Source organism: Salmo trutta, chromosome 17 (genome assembly GCF_901001165.1).
Source record: "Salmo trutta chromosome 17, fSalTru1.1, whole genome shotgun sequence".
In the NCBI taxonomy this organism is placed as follows: Eukaryota; Metazoa; Chordata; class Actinopteri; order Salmoniformes; family Salmonidae; genus Salmo; species Salmo trutta.
Genome location: NC_042973.1, coordinates 38,418,645 through 38,433,651, shown reverse-complemented (window position 1 = coordinate 38,433,651; position 15,007 = coordinate 38,418,645). Strand labels below are relative to the sequence as shown.

Here is a 15,007-nt window from a genome sequence, read left to right as displayed (position 1 = left end):
TAAAACAAGACCAAATCAATAAAAACTCCCAAGATGCCATGCCTACCCTACTTCCTGTTAAACACGTGCTTACAACTCAATGTGTTGCATGGCAATACATTTTTCTGTTTTCTAATGTTAACTAAGTTCAGTTTGCTTTATTGTTTGCTAAAGTAAGAACACTTAACTACTGGATTCACCATAGTTCAGATAACTTTCATTCGGTCTGCCTGTTTCGCTGTGCCAAGTGATGAGACTGGAGAAGTGAACAGACCGCTAGCTGCAAAAAATATCTGTGTGTAGATTCTATTTTACATATGAGTGATCCCAGGAAGTGAACCCACTACCCAGCCATTACAAGTGCCATGCTCTTATCAACTGAGATACAAAGGACCAGTAGGTGAGCGGCCTATCCTTACCCTTTGGTACAGATTGCACTAAAGTCATGGTGAGAACAACAAAGAGAGTAATGTTTCCATTGTCTGTCTGTTGCAGATTTTTCTGCCTGATGGTTGGTGGACGTCACTCCTGCCTCAGCAGCAGGAGTGGGTAAGCCAGGCCCTGTTTCAGACGGACAGTTCTGGGAATGTTGAGTACATTCCACCAGAGCTACATTTTTTTCCAACCATGACCTGGAAAACGCTGCACACTGCTGCTCATGTTCCCAGGTGATTTTATTTATAACAACGTTTCAACCCTTAGGTCTTCATCAGGCGTCCACCTCCCAAGTGGGGGTGGAAAATCCTATATATAGAGGCAGTACTCAGTACTTTCAATTCCTGAAACAGGAGGTAAAACATATATAACAGGTTCACAATATTAAACATTCAATGTATCAAAATATATACACAAGGAAGGTGATCAATATGTGCAGTTATATATACAGTACCAGTCAAAAGTTTGGACACTCCTCATTCCAGGGTTTTTCTTTATTTTTACCTTTTTCTACATTGTAGAATAATAGTGAAGACATCAAAACTAGGAAATAACACATGGAATCATGTCGTAACCAAAAAAATGTTAAACAAATTCTTCAAAGAGATTCTTCAAAGTAGCCACCCTTTACCTTGATAACAGATTTCCTTTGAAGAAGTTTCCTCTCAATGTCCCCTCCCCTGCGGGACATCTTGATCATTTCTATTCCAATGTATCTCAGAGAACTAATAGGATGTTCAGCTTATAGAAAATGAACAGCAACCAGATGTTTTGTTGATCTTGTATAAGCTGGATATCCTATTAGTTATCTGTGTTCATTTGGAATAGAAATGGTCAAGAAGTCACAGAGGGGAGGGGATGTGCGTATGTTCTTCTTTTGTACGCCAACCATGACCTGTGATGGGGGTCACCTGATGTATTATAATAATTGATTATGCTTATGTTGTATTAATAGAAGGGGAAGGGCTTTAAGACCCTCCCCACTACATTTATAAGATCCTGGACTACAGATTAACTATATAATATGCATTATAAGGTTTAATACTGTTCCACAGTTCTTTTCTAGTCTCTGCCTCTTATAAGGAACGGTCTGAGAGATGTGTGAGCTATTGCAGTCAAAACAGGGTGTCTGTGAGAAAGCGCCTCAAGGCTAAAAGAGATACATAAACACAGACCCCTGCAGGAGAGTAAATAGATAAGAGACAAGTCAGACACACCATTGTAAACCACACAGGAATGGAAAATTACTGCTGAGCCCTTAGAAAACACTGGACTATTGTTTTCTCCTGCAAGTTTGTATAACTGTATATGCATGGGCTTGGTCTCATGAGTAGAAGGTGTTGACGTAGGCAGTTACATCACTAGGGGTTGACTGCAAACATATTAAAGCAACTTTGACCTTTTTTATTTTTCAGAACTTATTCTGAAACATGTGTGCTATGTTTCCGTTGTCAACTTCTGTCTGCAATTGCATTAATAAAGGTTTGATTGATTTACTTAAAGAAGATATTGTCTGATTGTTGATTTCACCAATAAGCCAATGATTGACAAGGAACCTACCCCAACACCTGCCACCAACCTCACCTGCCCCCTACTTTGCAACGGTTTTTCTTGTGGATGCCCCAATGAATGTGGCAATTGAAGCTGGCATGTACTCAGTCCTAGTGCCAAGGCCAGCTGCTCTCAGACTGGGCTGGATTCTGGACACTGAACATTGATGAGTCGTATTACATGGCCACAGAATGCATTGAATGCAGTCAGTGTCAGAGGAAAGTGTCAGAGTGGTCTCTGGAGATGCTAGATCAGTGCTCTCCAACCCTGTTCCTGGAGAGGTACCGTTCACTCCAGCCTTTATCTATCACACCTGATTTGAATAAATAGCTGGTTGATAAGCTGAACCAGGTTAGTAACAACTGGGGTTGGAGCGAAAACCTACAGGACGGTCGCTCTCCAGGAAGAGGGTTGGAGACCCTGTGCTAGATCAACTGCCTCCAGGTTGTCATTTCCAGCAATCCTTACCTCTGGTAAGTTTATCTTTCTCTGGTCCAGATGGGGCTCAACTAAGTGTCTGGAGAGGAGGAGAGGAAGAGAGCGATAACAGTGGTCCATGCCTCGTAGCATTACTACCTCAGGACAGGAAAACAAGAAGATGAAGACTTTCACTGCATCTTTACCCATCCGAAGGTGTGACATTTTCAAACCAGAGTTGACCAACCATTTATCCAATCAGATAAAACCAACCAAAGAGGGGTCACACCTTAGTGTGATAACCTGCAGGGGTAGCGTGAGTACAATACAAATTACTACAGAGAAATATAAAACACACATCCAAATAAATGACATCAAAGTTTACCTCAGAGCACAAGGTTCAGACCAGTACCAAACATTTCAGTAGTCAAACCTCTATACTGCCCTACCAAGTAAAAAGGCAGTAACTACTCATTTGGTCAAAAATTAGTTGTAATTTCTGCTACATTAAATACATGCTTAATCATGTGGACAAGTATCCTGCCTCTATTGTGTTTTGGAGAAAATGGGGGTCATGTTAGCAGTAACTGCATAAGGTTACTGAGAAACCAAGGTAAGTAAAAGCAATTCTTCTCAGTTCCACGCCATGAGCAGTTACTGCCTTTTTGCTTGGTAGGGCAGTATACCAGGCGGTGTCAGAGGAAGGCTTAAAAATTGTCAAAGACTCCAGCCACCCAAGCCATAGGCTGTTCTCTCTGCTACCACACGACAAGAAGTAGCAGCACCAAGTCTGGAACCAACAGGACCCTGAACAGCTTCTGCATTGATCCTTTTTTGCACTGACTCTATACACACATACTGCCCACAAACACACACATACTTACACTGACACCGATACCCCAACTCACACATACTGCTCACAAACACACACATACTTACACTGACACCGAAACCCCAACTCACACATACTTACACTGACACCGACACCCCAACACACACATACTTACACTGACACTGACACCGACAACCCAACTCACACATACTTACACTGACACCGACACCCCAACACACACACACCTACACTGACACCAACACCCCAACTCACACATACTTACACTGACACCCCAACACACACATACCTACACTGACACCGACACCCCAACACACACATGCTTACACCGACACCCCAACACACACATACCTACACTGACACCAACACCCCAACACACACATGCTTACACCGACACCCCAACACACACCCCACCATACACTTTTTTGCACCAACTCTCCTGCACTGACACAATGCATACACACTGGACTCTGCCCACACTTACACTGAAACCCCAACACACACATACACACACACTACATATGCCCACACACACATGCCCACACACACACAACACGTGCACACATACATACTGACGCGACACACTCACACTCACCACATACGCTACTGCTACTGTCTTATCTATCCTGTTGCCTAATCACTTTACCCCTACTATGTGTACATAGCTACTTCAATGACCTTGTACCCCTGCACATCCTACCCCTACTGGTGCTCCCTGTATATAGCCATGTTATTACCTCGTACCCCTGCACATCCTACCCCTACTGGTGCTCCCTGTATATAGCCATGTTATTACCTCGTACCCCTGCACATCCTACCCCTACTGGTGCTCCCTGTATATAGCCATGTTATTACCTCGTACCCCTGCACATCCTACCCCTACTGGTGCTCCCTGTATATAGCCATGTTATTACCTCGTACCCCTGCACATCCTACCCCTACTGGTGCTCCCTGTATATAGCCATGTTATTACCTCGTACCCCTGCACATCCTACCCCTACTGGTGCTCCCTGTATATAGCCATGTTATTTTTACTCGTTATAGTTATTCGTTATTGACTGTGTATTTTTTTTATCATGTTACTATTTATATATACTCCTCAAAAAAATAAAGGGAACACTTAAACAACACATCCTAGATCTGAATGAAAGAAATAATCTTATTAAATACTTTTTTCTTTACATAGTTGAATGTACTGACAACAAAATCACACAAAAATAATCAATGGAAATCCAATTTATCAACCCATGGAGGTCTGGATTTGGAGTCACACTCAAAATGAAAGTGGAAAACCACACTACAGGCTGATCCAACTTTGATGTAATGTCCTTAAAACTAGTCAAAATGAGGCTCAGTAGTGTGTGTGGCCTCCACGTGCCTGTATGACCTCCCTACAATGCCTGGGCATGCTCCTGATGAGGTGGCGGATGGTCTCCTGAGGGATCTCCTCCCAGACCTGGACTAAAGCATCCGCCAACTACTGGACAGTCTGTGGTGCAACGTGGCGTTGGTGGATGGAGCGAGACATGATGTCCCAGATGTGCTCAATTGGATTCAGGTCTGGGGAACGGGCGGTCCATAGCATCAATGCCTTCCTCTTGCAGGAACTGCTGACACACTCCAGCCACATGAGGTCTAGCATTGTCTTGCATTAGGAGGAACCCAGGGCCAACCGCAACAGCATATGGTCTCACAAGGGTTCTAAGGATCTCATCTCGGTACCTAATGGCAGTCAGGCTACCTCTGGCGAGCACATGGAGGGCTGTGCGCCACCCCCAAAGAAATGCCACCCGAAACCATGACTGACCCACCGCCAAACCGGTCATGCTGGAGGATGTTACAGGCAGCAGAACGTTCTCCACGGCGTCTCCAGACTCTATCACGTCAGTCACGTGCTCAGTGTGAACCTGCTTTCATCTGTGAAGAGCACAGGGCGCCAGTGGCGAATTTGCCAATCGTGGTGTTCTCTGGCAAATGCCAAACGTCCTGCACAGTATTGGGCTGTAAGCACAACCCCCACCTGTGGACGTCGGGCCCTCATACCACCCTCATGGAGTCTGTTTCTGACCGTTTGAGCAGACACTCCTCCACGTCTCCTGATGTACTGGCCTGTCTCCTGGTAGCGCCTCCATGCTCTGGACACTACGCTGACAGACACAGCAAACCTTCTTGCCACAGCTCGCATTGATGTGCCATCCTGGATGAGCTGCACTATCTGAGCCACTTGTGTGGGTTGTAGACTCCGTCTCATGCTACCACTAGAGTGAAAGCACCGCCAGCATTCAAAAGTGACCAAAACATCAGCCAGGAAGCATAGGAACTGAGAAGTGGTCTGTGGTCCCCACCTGCAGAACCACTCCTTTATTGGGGGTGTCTTGCTAATTGCCTATAATTTCCACCTGTTGTCTATTCCATTTGCACAACAGCATGTGAGATTTATTGTCAATCAGTGTTGCTTCCTAAGTGGACAGTTTGATTTCACAGAAGTGTGATTGACTTGGAGTTACATTGTGTTGTTTAAGTGTTCCCTTTATTTTTTTGAGCAGTGTATATAAAAAATTGATCTTTAACTCTGCATTGTTGGAAAATAACCCATAAGTAAGCATTTCAATGATATCTACACCTGTTATTTCTGAAGCAAGTGACAACATTTGATTTGAAAGGACACAGCTGGGGGCAGGGCCTACAACAGCTCATCTCTAGGAAAGTGTCACCTAAGGTTTGTCTGTCTGCACACCTGATGAGCTAATGAGGGGATTCCATTAATGCCCTGGGTGTTCCCCGAGTGAACCGGGTTAGCGTTGATTGCATTATTTTTGGGACCAGGCTGTCTCCTGGCCATGAGCCGACGGCAAAGTCGTCTCATAACGAAAGTGACGTAAGTTAAGAATGTGGAGTAATGAGTAGGATTCTATGTTTTCACATGCAAAAGTGATTGCTTTTGATATAAATACTTTATCTGCCTCCTCAATGAAAGCACGTTTGAAACTTCAAACATACACTGAGTGTAAAAAACATTAGCAACACCTGCACTTTATCACAAAGACTGACCAGGTGAAAGCAATGATATCTTATTGATGTCACTTGTTAAATCCACTTCAATCAGTTTAGATGAAGGGGAGGAGACAGGTTAAAGGATTTTTAAGCCATGAGAAAATTGAGACATGGATTGTGTGCCATTCTGAGGGTGAATGCACGCTGACCAGGTCGCTAGGTGTACGGTGTTTCCTCCGACACATTGGTGCGGCTGGCTTCCGGGTTTAATGTGCGTTGTGTCAGGAAGCAGTGCGGCTGGGTTGGGTTGGGTTGGGTTTCGGAGGACGCATGGCTCTCGACCTTCGCCTTTCCCGAGTCCGTACGGGAGTTGCAGCGATGAGATAAGACAGTAACTACTACCAATTGGATACCACGAAATTGGGGAGAAACAGGGGTAAAATGATAAAAAATAATAAAATGTAAGTGCCTTTGAACGAGGTATGGTAGTAGGTGTCAGGCTAACCGGTTTCTGCAGGATTCCTGGGACTTTGACAGTACTGATAATGGAGTTGAGTAGGGTGACTCCCACCCAGATGAAGAGGATCAGGAGGAGTTTCACTCTTTCTATGACTGCACAGTCTTCCCCTCGATGCTGATGCCCCAGAATGGCTAAGGAAAGAGGAGTAAAGAGTAAAAACATGAATGCTATATTTGGAGCAGTTCTTCCTGTCAAGTTCCATGTACTGTCTGGGCGTGTTTGAGATAGACTGCATTGCGGTTGATCTGCTCAGAATAACTTCTACAAATCACTTTGCATTCCAAATAACTCCTCATTATGTGATTCTGTCTTGCCTTGCTCAAAATGATCCCTTCAAACATGCTGATTATCTCCAGCTTAGTCCTGCTCCAACTCTTGACCTTTCTTTGGAACATTGGGACCCCGCTCCCTTAGCAAAGTGCCCTCCCTTCAATACTGTTACTTTCAAGAACTAGAAGTGTCATACATTGTGTACCGGTATGCGTAAATAGTTAGTTTTACTCTGTTAACTCTTTGTTACATGACCTTTGTTTAGTTCAGTATCTGCAGTCCTTTAGATTGGTGTGTTTAGATGGTAATGTTTGACCCGTATATTTTCAATGTATTGTCATGAAGACAGACAACCCTGACCCATAATCAGGCTCAATATTGTGTATAGTGTGTTAAACAAACTTTCTCCATGGACAGGAAGTAAGAAGAGGGTTGAACATTAAATATGTCATTCTTTTATACCAACATATACTTTTTCAAACCAGATTTGACCAACCACAGACCAAAAACCAAACAATATATCCAATCAGATCAACTCAATGTTCGCTAAGATGGGTCACACCTTATTGCAGGGCCAGAGATGGGCAGTATTTGAAAGAGATGGAGACCTGCACACACTGTCCAAAACTGAGGCTTGAATGCAAAATAAAATGTTTATTATAACATCATGGTGCCCAAAAAAATAACTGCATAAATGAAAGGCGAAAACAAAACACAAATGTTTCGGTCTCAGGCGAAATGAGTGTTCAGCAGCTCTGCCATTGGCAAACAATACACTACCCAACAGCTCCCCGCATGCAGCTCTTCTACCGTCATATATCTTATCTCCTGTCCATGCAATAAGCAATACGGGGGCAAAACCAGTAGACAGATAAGAACACGTATTATAGAACACGAGTGCTGTAAGGAGAAATGACACTAAATCCCCGTTGGATGTCATTTCTCAAAGGCCGGTCACACCCATCTCCTCCATGTCCTTCTGTGCTATACAGCAGATAAAACATTCACGTAGGGGTGGTAATCTTGAACTCAGTCTTCTCCAGACAGAATGCAGGTGCATGTTCTATTTAAAAACTCTCCACCCATCAGGCATGAATGAAGAATTGTTATTGAAGTGTTTTCTGTAAGTGGTATATTGCCTCTTGGTGTTTGCTACCTCCATCTAGTGGTATCTCTCTAACTTCCTACTCTTACCACCCTGTGTTATTTATTCAGAGGAAATTTTCACATGGTATATGTTAAAGCAATAATTGATGATATTTCTCTTTCCGCTTTTGTATATAATCTAGATCATGCATTCTATTCTACTAGTGTGATTCATAGTATAATGTGTTTTCTTGCTTGATCATGTGACAAGCAATTATCCTTACGTTCACACTGATAATGGCCTACAGCTGAAACTTTTGTTTTCACCTTTCATTTATGCATTTTCTTGCACTATGATTTTTTGGGGGCATGCACCATGATGTTTTAATAAACATCTTTATTTGCCTTCAAGCCTCCGTTTTGGATTTATTCCTTTTTATAAAATGTTTTGCACACTGTCAAAATCTCTTCCAGTATTGTTATTTTTGACTCCTACACACCTGGAACAGACACTATTTAGTAGTAATGACCTTAAAAGAGTGCAGACAGCCTCATCATTTTTGTTACATGTATTTGAAATATGTATTTAAATTACTTCTGAGTAATTTGTAGTACACTGGACTGAACTACACTCCAATGTATTTTGTAACAAGATACTTTAGAGAGCTATAATTAGTATTTTCAAAATACTTTCCTATTATTTAACTAGGCAAGTCAGTTAAGAACAAATTCATATTTACAATGACGGCCTACCAAAAGGCAAAAGGCCTCCTGCGGGGACGGGGGCTGGGTTTAAAAATAAATTAAATAAGAATATAGGACAAAACACACACCACGACAAGAGACAACACAACACTACATAAAGAGAGACCTAAGTCAACAACATAGCATGGCAGCAACACATGACAACACAGCATGCTAGCAACACAACATGACAACAACATGGTAGCAATACAACATGGCAGCAGCACAACATGGTAGCAGCACAAAACAGGGTACAAACATTATGGGGCACAGACAACAGCACAATGGGCAAAAGGTAGAGACAACAATACATCACACAAAGCAGCCACAACTGTCAGTAAGAGTGTCCATGACTGAGTTTGAATGAAGAGATTGAGATAAAACTATCCAGTTTGAGTGTTTTGTTGCCGTTAGCAGACTTTCTGATCCAGAATGACTTAGTCAGTGAATTAAGGTAGATAACAACAACATATCACAGTCCTAGCAAGTAAAACTTTTCTGTAACCGTTACTGTGAATATTGTTACTGTTCGGGCCGGCTGGTTGCAGATGTATTTTCAAATACAAAATACATGTATTTTAATTAAATACATGACAAAATACAAGTACAATTTCAAAATACCATAAAGATCAATGTATTTTTGTCATTTTTTCCGATACATATTTTTGATTTAATCGACCTGGAAGAAAATCGACCGGAAATCACCAAACTGATCAATTTGCTCAGTTGGTCGCGTGTGATACCTAGTTGGAACAAAAATCCTTCAGTACATGTGGCACTCCAGGAACAGGGTTGCCTACCCCTGCCTTAGAGTGATAACTTGCAGAGGTGGCCTGAGAACAATGGGGGGTTTTGCAGACATTACTGTAGTATTTACTAGGTTTTTTTGTGGATAACAGTAGTTTTTATTATACACTGAACAAAAATATAAACACAACATGTAAAGTGTTAGTCCCATGTTTCATGAGCTGAAATAAAAGATTCCAGAAATGTTACATATGCACAAAAAGCTTATTTTGTGCACAAAAGCATTTCTCCCTTGCCAAAATAATCCATCCACCTGACAGGTGTATCAAGAATCTGATTAAACAGCATGATCATTACACAGGTGCACCTTGTGCTGGGGACAGTAAAAGGCTACTCTAAAATGTGCAGTTTTGTCACACAACACAATGCCACAGATGTCTCAAGTTTTGAGGGAGTCTGCAATTGGCATGCTGACTGCAGGAATATCCACCAGAGCTGTTGCCAGAAAATGTAATGTTAATTTCTCAACCATAAGCGCTTCCAACATCTTTTTAGAGTATTTGGTAGTACGTCCAACCGGCCTAACAACCGCAGACCACGTGCATGGCGTTGTGTGGGCGAGTGGTTTGCTGATGTCAACATTGTGAACAGAGTGCCCCATGGTGGCGGTGGGGTTATGGTATGGGCCCCATGGTGGCGGTGGGGTTATGGTATGGGCCCCATGGTGGCGGTGGGGTTATGGTATGGGCCCCATGGTGGCGGTGGGGTTATGGTATGGGCCCCATGGTGGCGGTGGGGTTATGGTATGGGCCCCATGGTGGCGGTGGGGTTATGGTATGGGCCCCATGGTGGCGGTGGGGTTATGGTATGGGCCCCATGGTGGCGGTGGGGTTATGGTATGGGCCCCATGGTGGCGGTGGGGTTATGGTATGGGCCCCATGGTGGCGGTGGGGTTATGGTATGGGCCCCATGGTGGCGGTGGGGTTATGGTATGGGCCCCATGGTGGCGGTGGGGTTATGGTATGGGCAGGCATAAGCTACGGACAAAGAACATCATTTAATTTTATCGATGGCAATTTCAATGCACAAAAATACTGTGACAAGATCCTGAGGCCCATTGTGAGGCCCATTTTTTAAAAAGGTTTCTGTGACCAACAGATACATATCTCTATTCCCACTCTTGAAATCCATAGATTAGGGCCTAATTTATTTATTTCAATTGACTGATTTCCTCATATGTACTGTAACTCAGTAAAATCAAGGAAATTGTTGCATGTTACGTTTATATTTTTGTTCAGTATAGTATTCTACTATGCTACAACATTATATAGTAAGTACTACACAAGGGATACTACAGTGCGTAGTCTGCTAAATGATCAAGGGATACTCCAGTGTGTAGTATTGTATACTACATAATTCTATAGTAAGTACTGTAGTATTCTATAGCAAACTGAGTATGTTTGTAATTTCATGGGTTATTTTTTTTATTAGGATCTCCTGGCAGCGGCTACTCTTCCTGGGGTCCAAACAGGAAACAAAACAACAAATAAAATACATAATACATATTATATAATATACATAACACTACAAAATGTACTGTTTCTGCCACACGCTTCAGAAACAGGAGATTGCTCCAGTCCTGTGAGCCAGGCCACTTACAGTTTTACTGTCTTTGGTGAAGACCATAAGTCGACTTCTCTTATAAGTGAAAATGAGAGATGACACTTGGAATCTAATGCAGTAAGCAAACAGTTTACTGACTTAATAAATTCACACATTTATCTCAATCAGACACTGGAACGTTCTGTTTGATATAGTATAAATCTAACACAGAATTTTGTAATTTTATTGCACATTGCTTACTTTACAGTCTGCATTATATAATGTAAAATCTAAAAATGTTATTATTGGGTTGTTCATAGGCCACAATTGGGGGATTTAACTTTTTTCTGTGGGGTTTCACACTTTAATCGTAAAATGGCAGTTCAGGGTAGTTGGCAATAGAACATGTTGAATGGCATTACCAAAGATTGTGGTACTGTAGGTTTAGTAATTGTTTGTGGCCTTGTTTTTAGTAGCCTACCCTTTGGGACGTACACTACTGAGCATGCTAAAAGGAAGTATCGCGCACAACCAATTGAATTTGTCTATTTCTCGACGCAGCCTTCTTCTCTACTAACGTTGTGAAAAACCCTCCTCCACACTTATCAAATAGGCTAGTTTCTGAGTCGAATCTATCCAGACTTTTTATTTGATTACACATCGGTCTGTAATCACAAACCAGTAAATCATTCATAGTAAGAAACCCCGTATATTGTTTCATTTAGATGTGGATTATATAAATAGGGCTCTTCACGAAGGAGGACGAGGGATCGAGGGACGCCGCCATATTTACTCTTGCTAGCTAGTGCACTACAAGATACGGGCTTTGTTTCGAGTACCCTTCAATTTAGTACCCTTGTATTTGTTCATGATGGATGCGATGGATAAAAGACCTTTTGGTGCAGAATATAACTATAAAAGTAAGTGTTTGGTATTGTTGAAATTGAATGTCGTTTTCAAATATAATGTTAATATTGTTAATGCCATAATGTTAACCATATTATTTTGCCACGTCGCTGAGTTGGGGTCTGTCAAAGTTATGCGTGTGCTGATGGATTAACATTGTTGTATTTTCCCCCAATAAGTGTCGGAAAATGACATATCCAGATTGATAAAATTGCGTGCAACGAATGACGCCATCTTCACTGGGAAGAGAAACTCTGCCATGCCTGCCTGGAGGTGAGTGAGAGTGATACAATGATGCACTACTAGTGAATGTGCTGTTTGTTGGTTTGATTATCCCCAGCACAATTTGTTTGGGCTTTTATCTGTACCTCAAAATGAACTGTCACATGCTATTTGTTGACTGTAATTGGTCTAAGGAAAACATTTGATCCATTTAATTGGTGAATCAATGTTGATTCACTGACTCACTGATGTGCTTTTACTAACAATGTTATTCGAAAAAGCCCTCAGCGAAGGTCATTGTATTAAGAGAGGGTTTCATCTTCATAACCATATCTGTAGTATCTGACTTGTCTCACTTTGATTCTGCAGAGCAATGTTAGTAGAGTTGGGTCTCGAAGGAAAGCTTACAACCGGGCAATTGAAAAAGAAGTGGGAAAACCTTAAAAAGAAATATAAGGTAATGGTTATGATTCCATGTGAGAGCAGGCAACAGCCTTGGTCCTGGTTCAACATGTATTCTCTTCTGTTTGAATTCAGTCTCTTAAACACAGATTCCAGGCTTTTGTTCCAGTTAAGTACTAACCTGTTTCAACTAATTAAGGGCTCAATGATGTTGAATCAAGTGTGTCATAAGGCCTGCCTGGAACAAACTCCAGCAAACCCAAGACCAATATAGAGCATTAATCTGATTGTACCCCTTTTTCTGTGTAGGATTTCAAGTACCCTCCTCTTGGCATGGAGAAAGTCAATCCAATGTCCTGGCGTTGGTTTCACCTCATGGACGATGCCATCGAGGGCCGCCTAGCTGGGTCTGCCCGTATCCTAAACCCTTCACTGTTTGATTTTGGGGAAGTTGGGGACGTTTCATTTGCGTCCTCTCCCACGACCTCTCCCATAGCCAACAAGAGACTATGTATGAGGCCGGAGGGAGGTGAGGGAACAAACATTTTTGAGTTCTGGGCCAAGGCACAGCTGGGGGAGAGTGTTGGTGCTGCGAGCACGGTAGCAGATGGACAGGTGGCATACACAGATGCAGCTACAGAGGAGATCCGGAGGGCAGCGGTGGAGTGCGAGAGGGCCCTGCGAGAGGAGGGCAGGGGTTCAGCTCAGAATGAGAGGGCCGCGCCTGACAAGATGCCAGTGGGTGGGTACGGGAGGACCATGGCTGAGGATGTAGAGACCATAGCTGAAGACGGAAGAGCCATGTTGGTGAGAAACCCTGGCAGGAACATTGAGAGGGAGACTGCTGAACTAGAGAGGCAGATAGCAGATTTAGAGAAAGAGCGAGAAGTGTTAGAGAGGGAGCAGGCAGACTTTGACAGGGAGAGGTTGATACTGGACAGAGAGAGGGATGTGGTGAACAGAGAGAGGGTGGCTGTTGAGCGAGGCAGAGCTTCACTAGACAAGGACAGAGCAGCGATGGACAGGGAGCGAGCAGCAATGGAACGGGAGCGAGCCATACTAGACAGGGATAGGGCGTCAATCGAGAGAGAGAGGGCAGAGCTGCAGAAAGAAAAGGAAGCCCTAATGAAAAACAAGATTTCCAGGAACAACGGCTCCACTGATGTGGAACTGGACTCATCCACTATAGAAAAAAGAGAGAAACTGCTTTCCATATTTGAGAGACTTGTTGATAAGCTGTGAAAAATGAACCATAAGTAAAAGTTGAATAGGTGAAGGATGTACTGTAGGTGAGAGTGTGCACAAGTCATAAACAGGTTCCTATGTCACCAGTCCCCTATCATTTTAGGTTAACCTGCACATACAGGGAGTGCAAAGTCACTCAATTGGTGCTGGCTGTAATGAGCATTGAGTGCATCTGTGTGAAGTTGCACCCTGAAAGAGAAGCTGCTACAATGTTTGTTGCGCTCATTTCATCTTTTTGCTTGCAGTGTGTATGTTTAAATATCAGTCAAGTTTGGACACACCTACTCATTCAAGGGTTTTTCTTAATTTTTTATTTTCTACATTGAAGAATATAGTGAAGACATCAACACTGAAATAACACATGGAATCATGTAGAAACCAAAAAAGTGCTTCAAAGTAGCCACCCTTTGCCTTGACAGCTTTGCACACTCTTGGCATTCTCTCAACCAGCTTCACCTGGAATGCTTTTCCAATAGTCTTGAAGGAGTTCCCACATATGCTGAGCACTTGCTGGCTGCTTTTTCTTCACTCTGTGGTCCAACTCATCCCAAACCATCTCAATTGGGTTGAGGTTGGGTGATTGTGGAGGCCAGGTCATCTGATGCAGCACTCCGTCACTCTCCTTGGTCAAATAGCCCTTACGCAGCCTGGAGGTGTGTTTTGGTTCATTGTCCTGTTGAAAATCAAATTATAGTCCCACTAAGCGCAAACTAGATGGGATGGCGTATTGCTGCAGAATGCTGTGGTAGCCATGCTGGTTAGGTGTGCCTTGAATTCTAAAGAAATCACCGACAGTGTCACCAGCAAAGCACCATCACACCTCCTCCATGCTTCACAGTGGGAACCACACATGTTGAGATCATCTGTTCACCTACTCTACGTTTCACAAAGACACAGCGGTTGGGACCGAAAATCTCAAATTTGGACTCATCAGACCAAAGGACAAATTTCCACTGGTCGAATGTCCTTTGCTCGTGTTTCTTGGTCCAAGCAAGTCTCTTCTTCTTATTGGTGTGCTTTTAGGAGTGGTTTCTTTG

The 15,007-nt window shown here is 43.0% G+C and overlaps 1 protein-coding gene across 1 annotated transcript; it reads left to right on the top strand.

The window, feature by feature from the left end:
* The first annotated feature begins 11,736 nt into the window (after window positions 1–11,736).
* Window positions 11,737–14,300, top strand: LOC115152153 (uncharacterized). Its single transcript, XM_029696714.1, has 4 exons — window positions 11,737–12,115; window positions 12,281–12,374; window positions 12,693–12,780; window positions 13,035–14,300. The coding sequence occupies exons 1-4, from the start codon at window positions 12,064–12,066 to the stop codon at window positions 13,965–13,967; spliced, it is 1,167 nt and encodes a 388-aa protein (XP_029552574.1). The 5' UTR covers window positions 11,737–12,063; the 3' UTR covers window positions 13,968–14,300.
* The last annotated feature ends 707 nt before the right edge of the window (window positions 14,301–15,007 follow it).

What these genes read in the sequence shown, in the direction of transcription:
- LOC115152153 (XM_029696714.1), top strand. Translation starts at nt 12,064, where the DNA reads ATGATGGATGCGATGGATAAAAGACCTTTTGGTGCAGAATATAACTAT. An exon ending in TGCAGAATATAACTATAAAA is followed by an intron (nt 12,116 to 12,280) that starts GTAAGTGTTTGG and finishes TCCCCCAATAAG; the next exon opens with TGTCGGAAAATGACATATCC. An exon ending in ACCTTAAAAAGAAATATAAG is followed by an intron (nt 12,781 to 13,034) that starts GTAATGGTTATG and finishes TTTTCTGTGTAG; the next exon opens with GATTTCAAGTACCCTCCTCT.